General features: G+C 39.9%; 1 protein-coding gene across 4 annotated transcripts in view; it reads left to right on the forward strand.

Moving 5' to 3' along the window:
- Scn10a (sodium voltage-gated channel alpha subunit 10) overlaps positions 1–7,154 on the forward strand; it is a 98,952-nt gene extending 91,798 nt beyond the window's left edge. For all 4 annotated transcript variants that reach the window (XM_087216497.1, XM_087216487.1, XM_087216494.1 and 1 more), the window contains one exon: positions 2,702–7,154. In XM_087216497.1, coding sequence (XP_087072623.1) covers positions 2,702–3,897 — 1,196 coding nt within the window. In that variant the 3' untranslated portion in view covers positions 3,898–7,154. The remainder of the gene's footprint in view (positions 1–2,701) is intronic.
- The last annotated feature ends 5,642 nt before the right edge of the window (positions 7,155–12,796 follow it).

A 12,796-nucleotide genomic window follows, 5' to 3' on the forward strand; every position in this document is an offset into this window, starting at 1 on the left:
GATTGATTTCTCATGTTCCCTTACTATTTTTAAGAAATCTTTCTTTTTCTGGTCACTAATCACAATCCTGTGTTCTATATCTGAAATTCTGTCCTCACATTGGCTCATTCTGGTGCGTAAACTTTCAATGGAGTTTTTAATCTCCTGGATATCTGTTTGCATCTGTTTTTTGTTTTTTTGTTTTTGTTTTTGTTTTTGTTTGGTACCAGGGATCGAACTCGGGACTTTGCACTTGCAAGGCCGGTGGTGGAACCACTGAGCTAAACCCCCAGCTGTGTTTGCATCTGTTTTATGGCTTCCATTTGTTTCCTATGTTGGGATTCCATCATGTTCCTTAGCTCCTCTATTTTTTAATCTGTGTCTGCTCTAGATTTATTAATCATGTCTTGCACTATGGACACAATCTCTGTTGTTATCTGAGAAATTGTTTCTGATTTTGTTTTTTCCAGATTCTCTTTCATTGCCAATTCAGGGAGTCCAAGTTGTTGGGTTTCAGATTGTTCCATCTCATTGGCCCTTGGGGTTGCCTTTGGCGATCTGGAAGACTGGTTTGAGTCTTGTTTAGGTGTCTTCTCATTTCAACAAATGCAGTCTGCTGCACCTTTATTGTGGTGACTCTTTGCTCTCCCAGTGGTCTTCAGTTCTCAACAAGCCTCAGAGGGGCCTTCTCTCTACTCCTCATCACTGTGCAATTCCTGGTTTCAGAATGATGGCCTTCTGGATCCCTGCACTGGGCTCTTGTCTGGGCAGAATTTTGGCTGGGTCATGCCAGCCTATGTAGCTGTTGTTCAGGTATGCTTTTAGCTGGGAGCTGTGCACCAGAGTCACTGGTGTCTGGGTGAACTTCTGGCTGGGGCCTGCTTGCACTTCCCAATGGTACCTGGTTGGGCCTCTGGCTGGGCCTGCATTGCTGAGCCACTGGTATCTGGGCAGGACTCTGGCTCTATGCAGCTATTGTCTGGACAGGATTCTGGCCTCTATTGTGTTTTTTTTTTAATACCTCTTTATTGGGTAAGACTGTCCTATATGAAGCTTTGTATATTTCATATGTACACCTGGATGTTTGGGGACATAATATATGCCCATAATAATATCACCATAATAAGTACCATACACATATCCATTACTTTCACAAGCTTTCTTCCACCCTGTTTTGTTAGTCAGTTAGTTATAGACTGCTAAGGACACCTGATCTATCTTCTTAGGCTTATTTCTCTTAGAAAAATGGGAATTTTTGTTGTTGATTGGTGGCTTGCTTTTGTTTTGCTTTGATGGCTTCCCAAAATGAGATATGCTAAATGATTTCTTTATTTTGTATTAGAGAAAGGAGCTTACTTATATAATTTCCCATATCAATAACATGGAAATAAAATCTAACCAGAGTATGATGAGGACACCTGTGATGGTCCCAGCAGCTTGATCTACTGGGCAGAAATCCCTGATAGAAACAGTTGGAAAATAAACAGAACCTACCTATCGGTCTTTCTATCCTCCCTTCCTTTCTCTCTTTCTCTTCCCACTAGAAGGACACTAGAGTATCAAATTGTTACAAGTATGAGAACCTATGCTTCCCTGAAATTGTGTCATGGGAAAACTAAAATTAAGATGTAGACCAGTTGTCTGGCAGAAAATTTTGGTAGTATATAGACACATAATGTACCCATATTATGGGAAAATGTCCCAGCTAAACTGGACTTTAAGAATTCTCACAAATATTTTATAACCCAAAATTATAATGATTTTCCAAGGCCTTCCCATTCCTTTCCTTCTTCCAACACAGCACCACCACAGCACATGACATATGCTCATGTGCATATGAGAAAAGGCAAATAGGGGAACAGGGCCAAGGAGTGAGAGCTTGATACTACACCATCAAATACTCTTTTCCCCAAAGGCTTTGCCTAATTCTTGGGAGCTTTGGTCCAAATAAGCCTCCATAGGTCCATAAGACTAAGCTTCATATTAAATCTCATATGCAGAGACAGATACATTCATCTTTCCAATCTTTTTCATAGTTAGGGTTGAGGATAGTAACTGACCCTAAAAAAGCCCATTTCCTGGCCCTCACATAGAGTTAAAACACAGCTGGAAATGAAAGAAACAAATTAAAGCCATTGTGCCAACATCTGGCCATTCAAAGCCACTCTGCTTTAGCTGTCAGCAAGTTGCCCAACTCCTAGGCCCCTTTATAATTAATACCAAGCTCCATATAATTATCTATGAGACAATGTGCCAGGATCTGAGTCAGTCTTCATAGTAGGAAGTAGGGAGATGAATGACAAGGGTCCTGGCCTTCCCAGGGCACACAAGACGAAGAAGAAAGAATAGGCATGACCAAAGGCTACAGTCTCAGAAAAGATCAAGATCTGTGTCATATTGGATATATAGTATTGTGACATGTGGAACCTGGCTGAAGTAGATGTAAAAAATAGGGTGGGCCATGAAGATTGGATAATAAGAAGATAGAGGGAAAAATAAGAACATGGTAGGGTTACTTGAGAAGAAAGATAAATGAAATTGACATTTGCTAAATGATACCTTGTACTAACCACCAAGCCAGGCTAATAGGGCTCAGGATCCTTGATTATGAATGCCCAAGTGGAAATCCATACCAACAAAAAAAAAAGACATGTCACAGCCATGGCTTGCTGTGGATTATGGTTGGAAATACTGATTAGATATTTTTTCCCTTCTTTCAAAGGTTTGATATTTTCTGCAATTCTTACATCACTTGAAGGTTACTTCTCCCCAACGCTCTTCCGAGTCATCCGCCTGGCCCGAATTGGCCGCATCCTTAGACTGATCCGGGCAGCCAAGGGGATCCGTACGCTGCTCTTCGCCCTCATGATGTCCCTGCCTGCACTCTTCAACATAGGGCTGCTGCTCTTCCTTGTCATGTTCATCTACTCTATCTTTGGGATGTCCAGCTTTCCCCATGTGAAGGAGGAGGCTGGCATTGATGACATGTTCAACTTCAAGACCTTTGCCAACAGCATGCTGTGCCTCTTCCAGATCACCACATCAGCTGGCTGGGATGGCCTCCTCAGCCCCATCCTCAACACAGGGCCCCCCTTCTGCAATGGCACAAGAGGAGACTGTGGGAGCCCAGCTGTGGGCATCCTCTTCTTCACCACCTACATCATCATCTCCTTCCTCATCGTGGTCAACATGTACATTGCAGTGATTCTGGAGAATTTCAATGTAGCCACAGAGGAGAGCACAGAGCCCCTGAGTGAAGATGACTTTGACATGTTCTATGAGACCTGGGAGAAGTTTGACCCAGAGGCCACCCAGTTCATTACCTTTTCTGCCCTCTCAGACTTTGCAGACACCCTCTCTGGCCCTCTGCAAATCCCAAAACCAAATCAGAATATATTAATCCAGATGGACCTGCCCTTGGTCCCTGGAGATAAGGTCCACTGCCTGGACATCCTTTTTGCTTTCACCAAGAAGGTGCTGGGAGAATCTGGGGAGTTGGACACTCTGAAAGCAAATATGGAAGAGAAATTTATGGCAACTAATCTTTCAAAGGCATCCTATGAGCCAATAGCAACCACCCTCCGGTGGAAGCAAGAAGACATTTCAGCCACTGTCATTCAAAAGGCCTATCGGAGCTATATGCAGCATCACTCCTTGGTACTCTCCAACTCCTCTGGTGTGCCTAGGGTTGAGGAGGATGCTGAGTCACTTCCAGATGAAGGTTTTGTTGCATTAATGGCAAATGAAAATTATGTGCTCCCAGATGAATCTGAAACTGCATCTGCCACATCTTTCCCACCATCCTATGACAGTGTCACTAGAGGCCTTAATGGCAGAGTCAACATGAGCACATCTAGCTCAATGCAAAATGAAGATGAAGCCATGAGTAAGGAGGCAACTGCCTCTGGACTTCAGTGAGGACATGCTATCATGGACTTGTCCAGTTCTGGTCTGTCCTTCCGCTGTGATAACAGTTTCTCACTACAGATGGAACCTAGCTACAAGCTCATCAATGCATGCCGCTGACCGTAATGTCAGAACTGGACAGATAATGTAGGTGGTGCCCATTTTGAAAGATCTCCATGAAAATGGGAGCCAGAAGGCATGATGTCCACTTTGACTTCCCTTCTCAATTTGAATAGCAGATGCTGAGTTCTCTTACTTTCCATAAAATATCACTGGTCCATTTATTTTGTGACCAGAGATTTTATCTACCAAGACAAATTCTCAGGACCAGAACTTCCAAAGATATATGGCAAGAACATTGCTGAAAGCCTAATGTGGTATTCTTTGAAACACCACACAGAGATTGGTGATGTTATTTAGGATTTTGCATGATTGCATGCTGAGAGTTACTGAACAACTTCTCCAGCTCAGGGTAACACCTGTGTTCTATGTAATGGAGCACCTTTGAGATATCAATTAAAATTAATATTTTTAAAGGTATTTCAAGACCAATGTTAAATCTTAAAACATCTTTTTATTTTTTCATTATTTTATGATGCTAACATGTTCCATAGAATCACTTCTCCCTCAATTTCAGTTTCCTGATATTTTGCAGTTTGAGCTTGAGACTAGGTAAAGAAGGAGGAAACACTGTTTTCAGAGCTAGATGGACTGGTTTTAATCTTAGTTCTTCCACTATAAACTTTTCCCTATAAACTTGTTTCCCCAGTTGTAAAATTGGTAGGAGTAGGAGACAAAATGGGTGTCTTGTCCTCAATTTTCATGTTGTAGAACTCAGTGGAGCCCTGCCCCATTTAGATAGGGAAAACACCCTGTATTCGGCCAGATCTTTCTGCTATGAGTCTAACAAGGTAGTCTTTGGATACATTCCAGAGTCTGTTTTACATCTCATAATCAGACTTTAAGGAGTAGGGTTTTCACATTCCCCTGGGGCCAAAACTCCATAATTAGTGTAATAAAAAGAAAAGAGAAATTTTAAGAGAGATAATTCAGTAGATAAAAGGTATGGCCAGTAGTGTTTTTCATTCATCCTATAAATGTTATTATGAAAATATTATATGGCAAGCATTGTGCCAAGGACAAGAAATTAAGTAGGAGTTAAGCCCCAAAAGATGAACTGAATTAGTGTAGTGTATGGAGTAAGGGTTGTCAGGAGAGTATATTCAGGCCAAAGGCACATCACAGGTCTTGATAAAAGGATAGCAGAATTCATACGGCAACATAAAATATAAAGAATGTCAATGACAGCCGTGAACCTCCATAAGTACTTGGGAAATTCCCAGCCACAGTCACAAAGATCAGATCAATCCACTGGATATATATTTGATCACTTTATAGACTTGTCCAAGGATACAGTTATAAAGGGTAGAGGCTAACCCACCTCATGTACCTCATGGATGCAGATTTCCTGAGGCTTTACTCTTTATTTCTCTGTCACTGTTGGTCCATCAGAGGAAAAAGGCTTTCGTCAAGATGTTTGTTGGAGTTTGCCAGCACCCACAGATGCAGATTAGTATGATGATGAAAAAACAGCAGAGGGCCCAGGCCATCTCAGCACAAACCAGCTATTCTCTGGATATCTCCTTTGTACCTAAAAGATGAGGTCAACCAGATGGCCCTTCCTCCCTAGTGCCACTGAACCAAGGACATTGACTTGTAGTTTCTTCAGTATCTAAATCCCATGGAGCCAATAAAAAAGCCATCTGAAATGATTCCAAAGTGTTTATAAGACAGAAAGCTTGGGAAATGGTTTACTTTTAAAGCACAATGTAGAAGAATTAAATGTGCCCAACCATCAAACTAGTTATACCAAGGAAATGATATTATTCTCAAAGGTATTCTAATCACATTTTCTGCCCCATGATGTGGGTTGAATTGTGTCTCCCTAAAAGATATATTGATGCTTCAGCCCATGGTACCTGTCAATGTGACTTTGGAAAGAGGGTATTTGCAGGTATAATAAATTAAGATGAAGTCTAGCTTAGGGAAGGTCCTAATGCAATAATGAAATTTGGACATAGAAAGGAAAATACCATACAAAGGGAGGGAAGAAGGGAGAGGAGGAGGAGAAGGGGGGGAGAGAGAGAGAAAGAGAGAGAGAGAGAGACCGCTTGGTGAAGACAGATGTAGCTGGAAGCTAAGGAGTCACCAGGAGGCATGGAAGGCAAGAATTCTCCACTGGGGTCTTCAGAGACCACAGAGCCCACACTGATACCTTTTTTTAAATTTTAGACATCTAGCCTCTAAAACTGTAGAAGAATAAACTTCTATTATTGTAAGCCACATGACTGGAGGGAAATTGTTACAACAGCACTAGGAAACTAATACAGCCCACAATTTTGTCACACAGATGCATTTCCAAATTAAAATCAAAACTATTTAAAAAGGGATGCATCACATGTTACTCAGAGTTTTTAGAAAAGTTTCCAATGCAAATGCAAGATTATGTCTTGGAAATTTTACTAGCTCCAGTTCCAAAGTTTAGTTCATGGTCTAATTTACAAGGTAGGAACTAGATTTCCAGGGGATCTGAATGTACAGGGCAAATAGAAAGCCAAAGCTGGGGGCCGGGGATTTAGCTCAGTGGTTTTGCCGCCTGCTGTGCAAGCACAAGTTTGATCCCAGGTACCTAAAAAAAAAAAAAAAGAAAGCCAAAGCTATCTCAGCTAACTCACCAACAGGTGATAGCCCTAGAATCTCTCTGGCCCAGAACATGCAAGGATGTCTTAGCTGTGACAGCAGACACAGAACAGTGGTGTTAAATTTTGTAAATATCTGGCACCTACATGTTCTTTATACTTTCACCATATGGATGAATAATGTATAGCAAAGAATATTCAGGGACATTCAGTAAACACATAAGGATAAGCATAAGCAGAGCCTTGATGTGATAAAACATGCTTTAAAACAAAAAGTCACTTACCTAAGTGCTGAGGATGCAAAATTAGACAGATCCTCAATCTGGAGCTGAACACAGGTTCAGATTTTTAAATAAATAATTCCAAGATTTCCAAGATTATTTAAATCATTTGTCCCACTAAAAACATTAATAATGCTGGATAAACACCAGACAAGAATAACACGTAAGTTGGGAGGACCTGAGTAGAGTATCATAAAGTTCTGTTGCTACACAGAAGGAAATTAAAAATTTTTATTATTAGACTTGTGAGAAATGCATGACTTAGTTACGAGAGTTGCTACTAACAAAACAGAGGGCCAGGGATTTAGCTCAATGGTTCTGGCACCTGCCTCACAAACCCAAAGTCCCGAGTTTGATCCCTGGTACCAAAAAAAAACTAACAAAACAGAAACAGAGTATACAATTTCCAAACTAGGATGTGGGGTAGGAGGTGAAATACTAGAAGAAATTAGTCAAACAAAAGTAAAGTTTAAAAAGGGGGGGATAAATGAGAAATACAGAACAAGAGGAAAAAGAAAAGACAGAGTATTTCAATAATGTAACATATTTGAACACAAGTATATCAGTAAATACATTAAGTGCAAATGGATTAAGTGCTCCAAAATATAAACAAATGATGTCAGGCAGGGGCCAGCCATTGTACATACCTGTAATCCCTGCACTCTAGGTGGCTGAGGCAGGAGCCTGAGTGCAGCCTGAGCAATTTAGCAAGACCCTGTCTCAAAATAAAACATGAAGGGGCATGTAGTTCACGGCAAAGGCCCTGGATTCAGTCCCCAGTGGAAAAAAAAATTTCAGGCAGGATTTTTAAAATTCAAATAAATGATGTTATGATGTTTATAGAAAGGTACAACCTAAAACCTAAGGTTACCAAAAAGGTAAAAATGAAAAATAAAATAGAAAAAGATATACCATGTAAATATTAACCAACTGCAAAATACATATTAAAGTATATGTGCTGCCGAGGCGAGCATTAAAATACATATTAAAGTACTTAGGGAACATTTACAAAACAGTCCATTCGCTTGGCCACAGAATAGATTCAAAAAGTTTTAAATGGATTAAAACATACAGTGTATATTTTCAGACCATAACTCAATTTAGCTGAGATCCAACAGCAGAAAGAAACAGACTCAAACATATATATGGACACTTAATATATGATAAGTATGGGGGAGCACTGCAATGAGGAAAAGATGGTCTTTACAGAAAGGATAGTGAGACAACTTTTTTCCAAAGGAAAAGAAAAATTAGACTCTGTGACAGCTAAGCTGGATTGTCAACTTGATCAGCTTGAGAACCACCCAGGGAATTAGTAAAGCACACTTCTAGTATGACTAGAGGGTGGCAGGTAATGGAGGCATGAGCTTGGGTACTCTATCTGATTCCTAGCCCTATCCTCTCTGGTATACTTTACAACCAACTGTGTTTCCTGACCATTATGAAGTGAGTGACTCTGCTCCAACACATCCTTCCGCCATGATGTTCCTGCCTTGGAGCCAGCCTATGAACTGAGCCCTCAGAAACTGTGATCCAAATTAAACCTCTCCTCCTCTAAGTTGCAGGTGTTGAGTATTTTGTCTCAGCAATGGGAAAGCTAACCAATAGAGGCTCCTGCTTAAAACCATACTCAAAAATTAATTCATTCCGGATATATCTAAATGTAAAAGGCAAAATCTATAAAGCTTTTAGGAGATAATAGAGGAAAATGTCTACATAACTGTCCAATAAAGAAAAGATGAGGAATTTGACTACATTAAAATCTAGAACAACAATTCATTAAAATGTTACCATTAAAAGTAAAGTAGCAAGCTAAAAGGTATAAGAAAATATTTGAAACAATTTTAGGAGCAGAAAGTGAAATTCAGTGGTAGAGTGCTTGCCTAGAAGACATAAGGACTTGGGCTGGATCTCAAGTACTGAAAAAATAAAACAAAACTATATCCAACAGAAGTCTAATATTCAAAGATTTTTTATTAATTTCTACAAATCAATATAAAATAGACAACACAACAGAAAACATAGCAAGAGACTGGAAGCATTTCATAAAAGAATAAATCTGAATAATTAATAAACATATAAAAGGATGCACAACCTAATTAATAATCAGGGAAATATGCAAATCAAAACCACAGAGAAATACCAACATTCATCTATAGGATCTGCAAAAATTTTAGAATATAAAAAGTACCAAGAGAGCAAGGGATTCAGCTCAGTGGTTCCGCCGCCTGCCTCACGAGCACAAGGTCCTAAGTTCAATCCTTGGTACCAAAAAAATTAAAAAGTTTAAAAAAATAGAAACTACCAAGAATTGGCAAATATGAAAAGTGCAAGAATTTATATACACTGCTGTAGAGAGTATAAACTAGCACAACTATTTTGGAAAATAGTTTACCTGTACCTAGAAGAGTTGAAGTTACATAAACTCACGACTCGGGGGTTCCATCCTTAGGTACAAAATCTAGAGAAACTCATGAATATAAGAAGTAAGAGGGACGTACAAGAAGATATCTCATGGATATTGTTCATGATGGACACAAATTAGAAACAACTCAATGTCCATCCTCAGTAGAATAATTTAATACATTTTGGCCTCTTTTTAAATGAAATTTTTGTGCAGTAATGAAAATAAATGAGAAGTAGCCTCATACATATCTATAAATGAATCTTACTATCATAATATTGAATGAAAGGACCCAAACCCAAAACCATTTCTATCATATGACTAAATGAGGTTCAAATACCAGCAAAATTAAACTGCATTGTTAGGAATGCCAAAGGAAAAGCAAGGATTGCTTGTTATGATGAGAGTCAGGGCAGAGGCACCACTAGGGGTAAGGAGTTGCTTGTGACTGAGCATTAGCAATGTTCTAATTACTTGTCTACATGGCTCCCTTTATTAATATTGTCTTTATAATTGTGTGTTAAGTTAAACACATTTGTCTAATGCATTTCCTGTGAATATGTTCCATTTCACAATTTCAGAACTAAGAAAGAAACTTAAAAATGGCTTGGCTTACATTCTCCTCCCGCTGCACAAAAGTAATTACTATCTGCTACTCTCAGCCATGGAATTTACATCTTGAACTTGGGTCATCTGAGCTGAGTTGTGAAGAAAGTAGTAGGAGTTCAGTAGTGGGTGATCTTAAAAAGAAATTCTAAAGAAAGAGAATAACAATTGCACTTGCCATAGGAAATGTGCCAGTGGGTGAACAGTTTGGGAGCTATTGTGGAGGAAAGAACAAGGGGAGTGAGCAATGGGGGCCAAAGGTTTGTGTCCCTCTGACTTACTTTGGATGGTATGGTGAGTGATATTAAAACCTTAAACAACCCGCCTGGCACAGGGCCCCAACCAGTTAGCAAAGACTAGCCATACTGCTGACCCAGGCTATGGAGAGCCCTGCTGTACCAGACACTAAGCCTTAAGTGACCGGATTATGCGGACACCTGGAGGGGAGCCTCAGGAGGGACTGGACTGCTGGGACAGAGAAGGAGGAGATCACTTGAAAGGCCTGAGGCAGCAGCTGTTTACTAATCAGTACAGAGATAGCTCATTATACCTTTGCACACTGACCACATCTTAAAGGCCTTTTTGCAAGTGATAAAATCCCAACCCAAATTTGTTCATGAGAAAAAAAGAAATAAAATATTTTCACCACTAAACAGGAAACCCAGAGATGCAGCTGGATTCAGGAACTCAAAGGATACCATCTGCCCCTCTTGACTCTGCTTTCCTCTACGTGGGCTCCAATCTCAGGCAAGTTCTCTCCATGTGGTGGCAAAAATGGCTCTGCAAATTATTTGAGTCTGCGATCTCAGGCTGGAAATAAGATTCTCTTCCAGTAATTCCAAGGGGTTCCTTTTCCTAAGCAAATATTGCATCCAGCACACTGACTATTCTTGGATCATATGCTAATGCTGAGTCTGGAGATTAATTAGGAGCAGCTCCCAAATTAAAGTGTTCCATGATTATAAGGAGATGGAATGGGTGATGAACAGACTAAAACAATAGCTGTCCACTGTGGTCCACTCCTTAGCTGCCCAGTGCCAACACATACTCTTCTTTCCCAGGCATGCAATATCAAAAATATCTTCCTAACGTAATGTTGTTATTACACATAAAACCATACCCACCCTCTTCCCAGAGAGAGACAACCCAAAGCTCTGTTCAATTATTGCAACCAGCCTCAAGTCAAGAATGTTTTGCTAGGTCAGCAAATTCTCTCAACTTTCAAAATATACCCAAGATTCTTAACACTCTTTTTTTTTTTTTTTTTTTGATACCGGGGATTGAACTCAGGACCTTGCACTTGCAAAGCAGGCGGTGGAACCACTGAGTTAAATCCCCAGCCCTTTTACCATTTTAGCTGCTCTCACTTTATCCAAGTAATCATCTTCTTTCACAAGTATTATTTCAATGAACTTCCAACTGTTACCCATTTCTACTCTTGTCCCCCAACAATCTATTCTCAAACAGCAATGAGAATTCAAAACGCACTCATGCCTCCTGTGGTATCCTGCATAGCTGTCATTATGACACTTTTACTGAATCTGTCCCTCACTTCTTTCTGACCTCATGTTCCCTCCACCCTGCCATTTGCTCATATTGCTTCACCCACAGATCCACCTTGCTCTTCATTAAACTCACCAAGCATGCTCTTGCCTTAGTACAGACACTCTTGGTACTTCCTTTTCCCTTAGCCAGAATATGCACATAACTCATTTCTGCACTTTCCTTGGTTCTTCCATGAGCAATCTGTCTAATTACTAGCCATAGCGCTTATCCCCCTATGAAATAACATATACACATTAGCTTATTGTCTGTCTTTCCCACTAGACTATAAACTCTCTCATGCCAAGGTCCTATTTCCTCACTAACATATCCCCACAAGCTAGCACATTGTCAAAGTAAATTCACAGATATCTGTCAAATTAATGGAATGTTTTCTTCTTGATCAATCCAGCAGTAACTCCTTAAATCCAGTACCCAAAGGCTATTTGATCTGTATACAATGATATAGAATAAACATGTTAGCTTCCATGCTTTTTTAAAAAAAATATCCTATTAAAAAAGAGAAACCGCATCTATAAATATCCATTCATAGTGTACCCTGAAGTATGATTCTGTGCCCTAAAAGTAGAAGGTTTTCTTAGTCCTGCTGTATGGGAGAAATTCTCATCTACTGTTCTACTTCAACATGATACTGGAGCAGTATGAAGATTGCTGCTTGGAAATGGACAGTTTACTGAACTTTCTTTTAGCACCAGTGGATCCTGGACATTAATTTCAGGTTAGAGAAATAACGGGCCATTACTTGCCTGGACTGAAGTTTCTCCAGCAATACAACTCCCTTAAAACCCCAGTAGGATTTCTATCTTTTGCATTTTACCATCTTCTTAGATCTTGTATGGGCTTTCAATCTACAGGATACAGGCGATCTGGGGAAGGAAAGAGAGGGGAGTGGGGATGATCGAGATGTGATATGCATATGTACAAATCCCCCAAGGTGAATATAAGTATATATCATAAACATAGGGAAAAAAATTTTAAGTGCTGCAAATGTAGCCAGTGTGAATGCCCTGGCTTTAATCCCCAGTACAAAAAAAAAAAAAAAAAGAAATTTCAAAATTTATATCTGGGAATAGGAAACTCTCAGTGTCCTACACCCTACCTCAATTTGGCCAAGCACATTTTAGGATCTGTTAATAGTAACACCCATCTCTAGCTACCAATTTCTGTAACAGTCAGAGTTACAAGCAATGGAAACCAATTCCAATACAAAAGGAATTTACTGGAAGGCTACGGGGTAGCTTGCAGAATGAGAGAAAATGCTGAGCAACCAGGGAGGACCACAGCCAAGGCTGGGTAGCTTTCTGGGCAGTAGGCAGCAATCATCTTTTACCTATGAGTGTCATCAGGATTCAAATTCC

The sequence above is a fragment of the Heterocephalus glaber genome, unplaced genomic scaffold, assembly GCF_053883595.1.
Source record: "Heterocephalus glaber isolate CG9 unplaced genomic scaffold, H.glaber_assembly_v1.0 deba00000122, whole genome shotgun sequence".
Lineage (NCBI taxonomy): Eukaryota > Metazoa > Chordata > Mammalia > Rodentia > Bathyergidae > Heterocephalus > Heterocephalus glaber.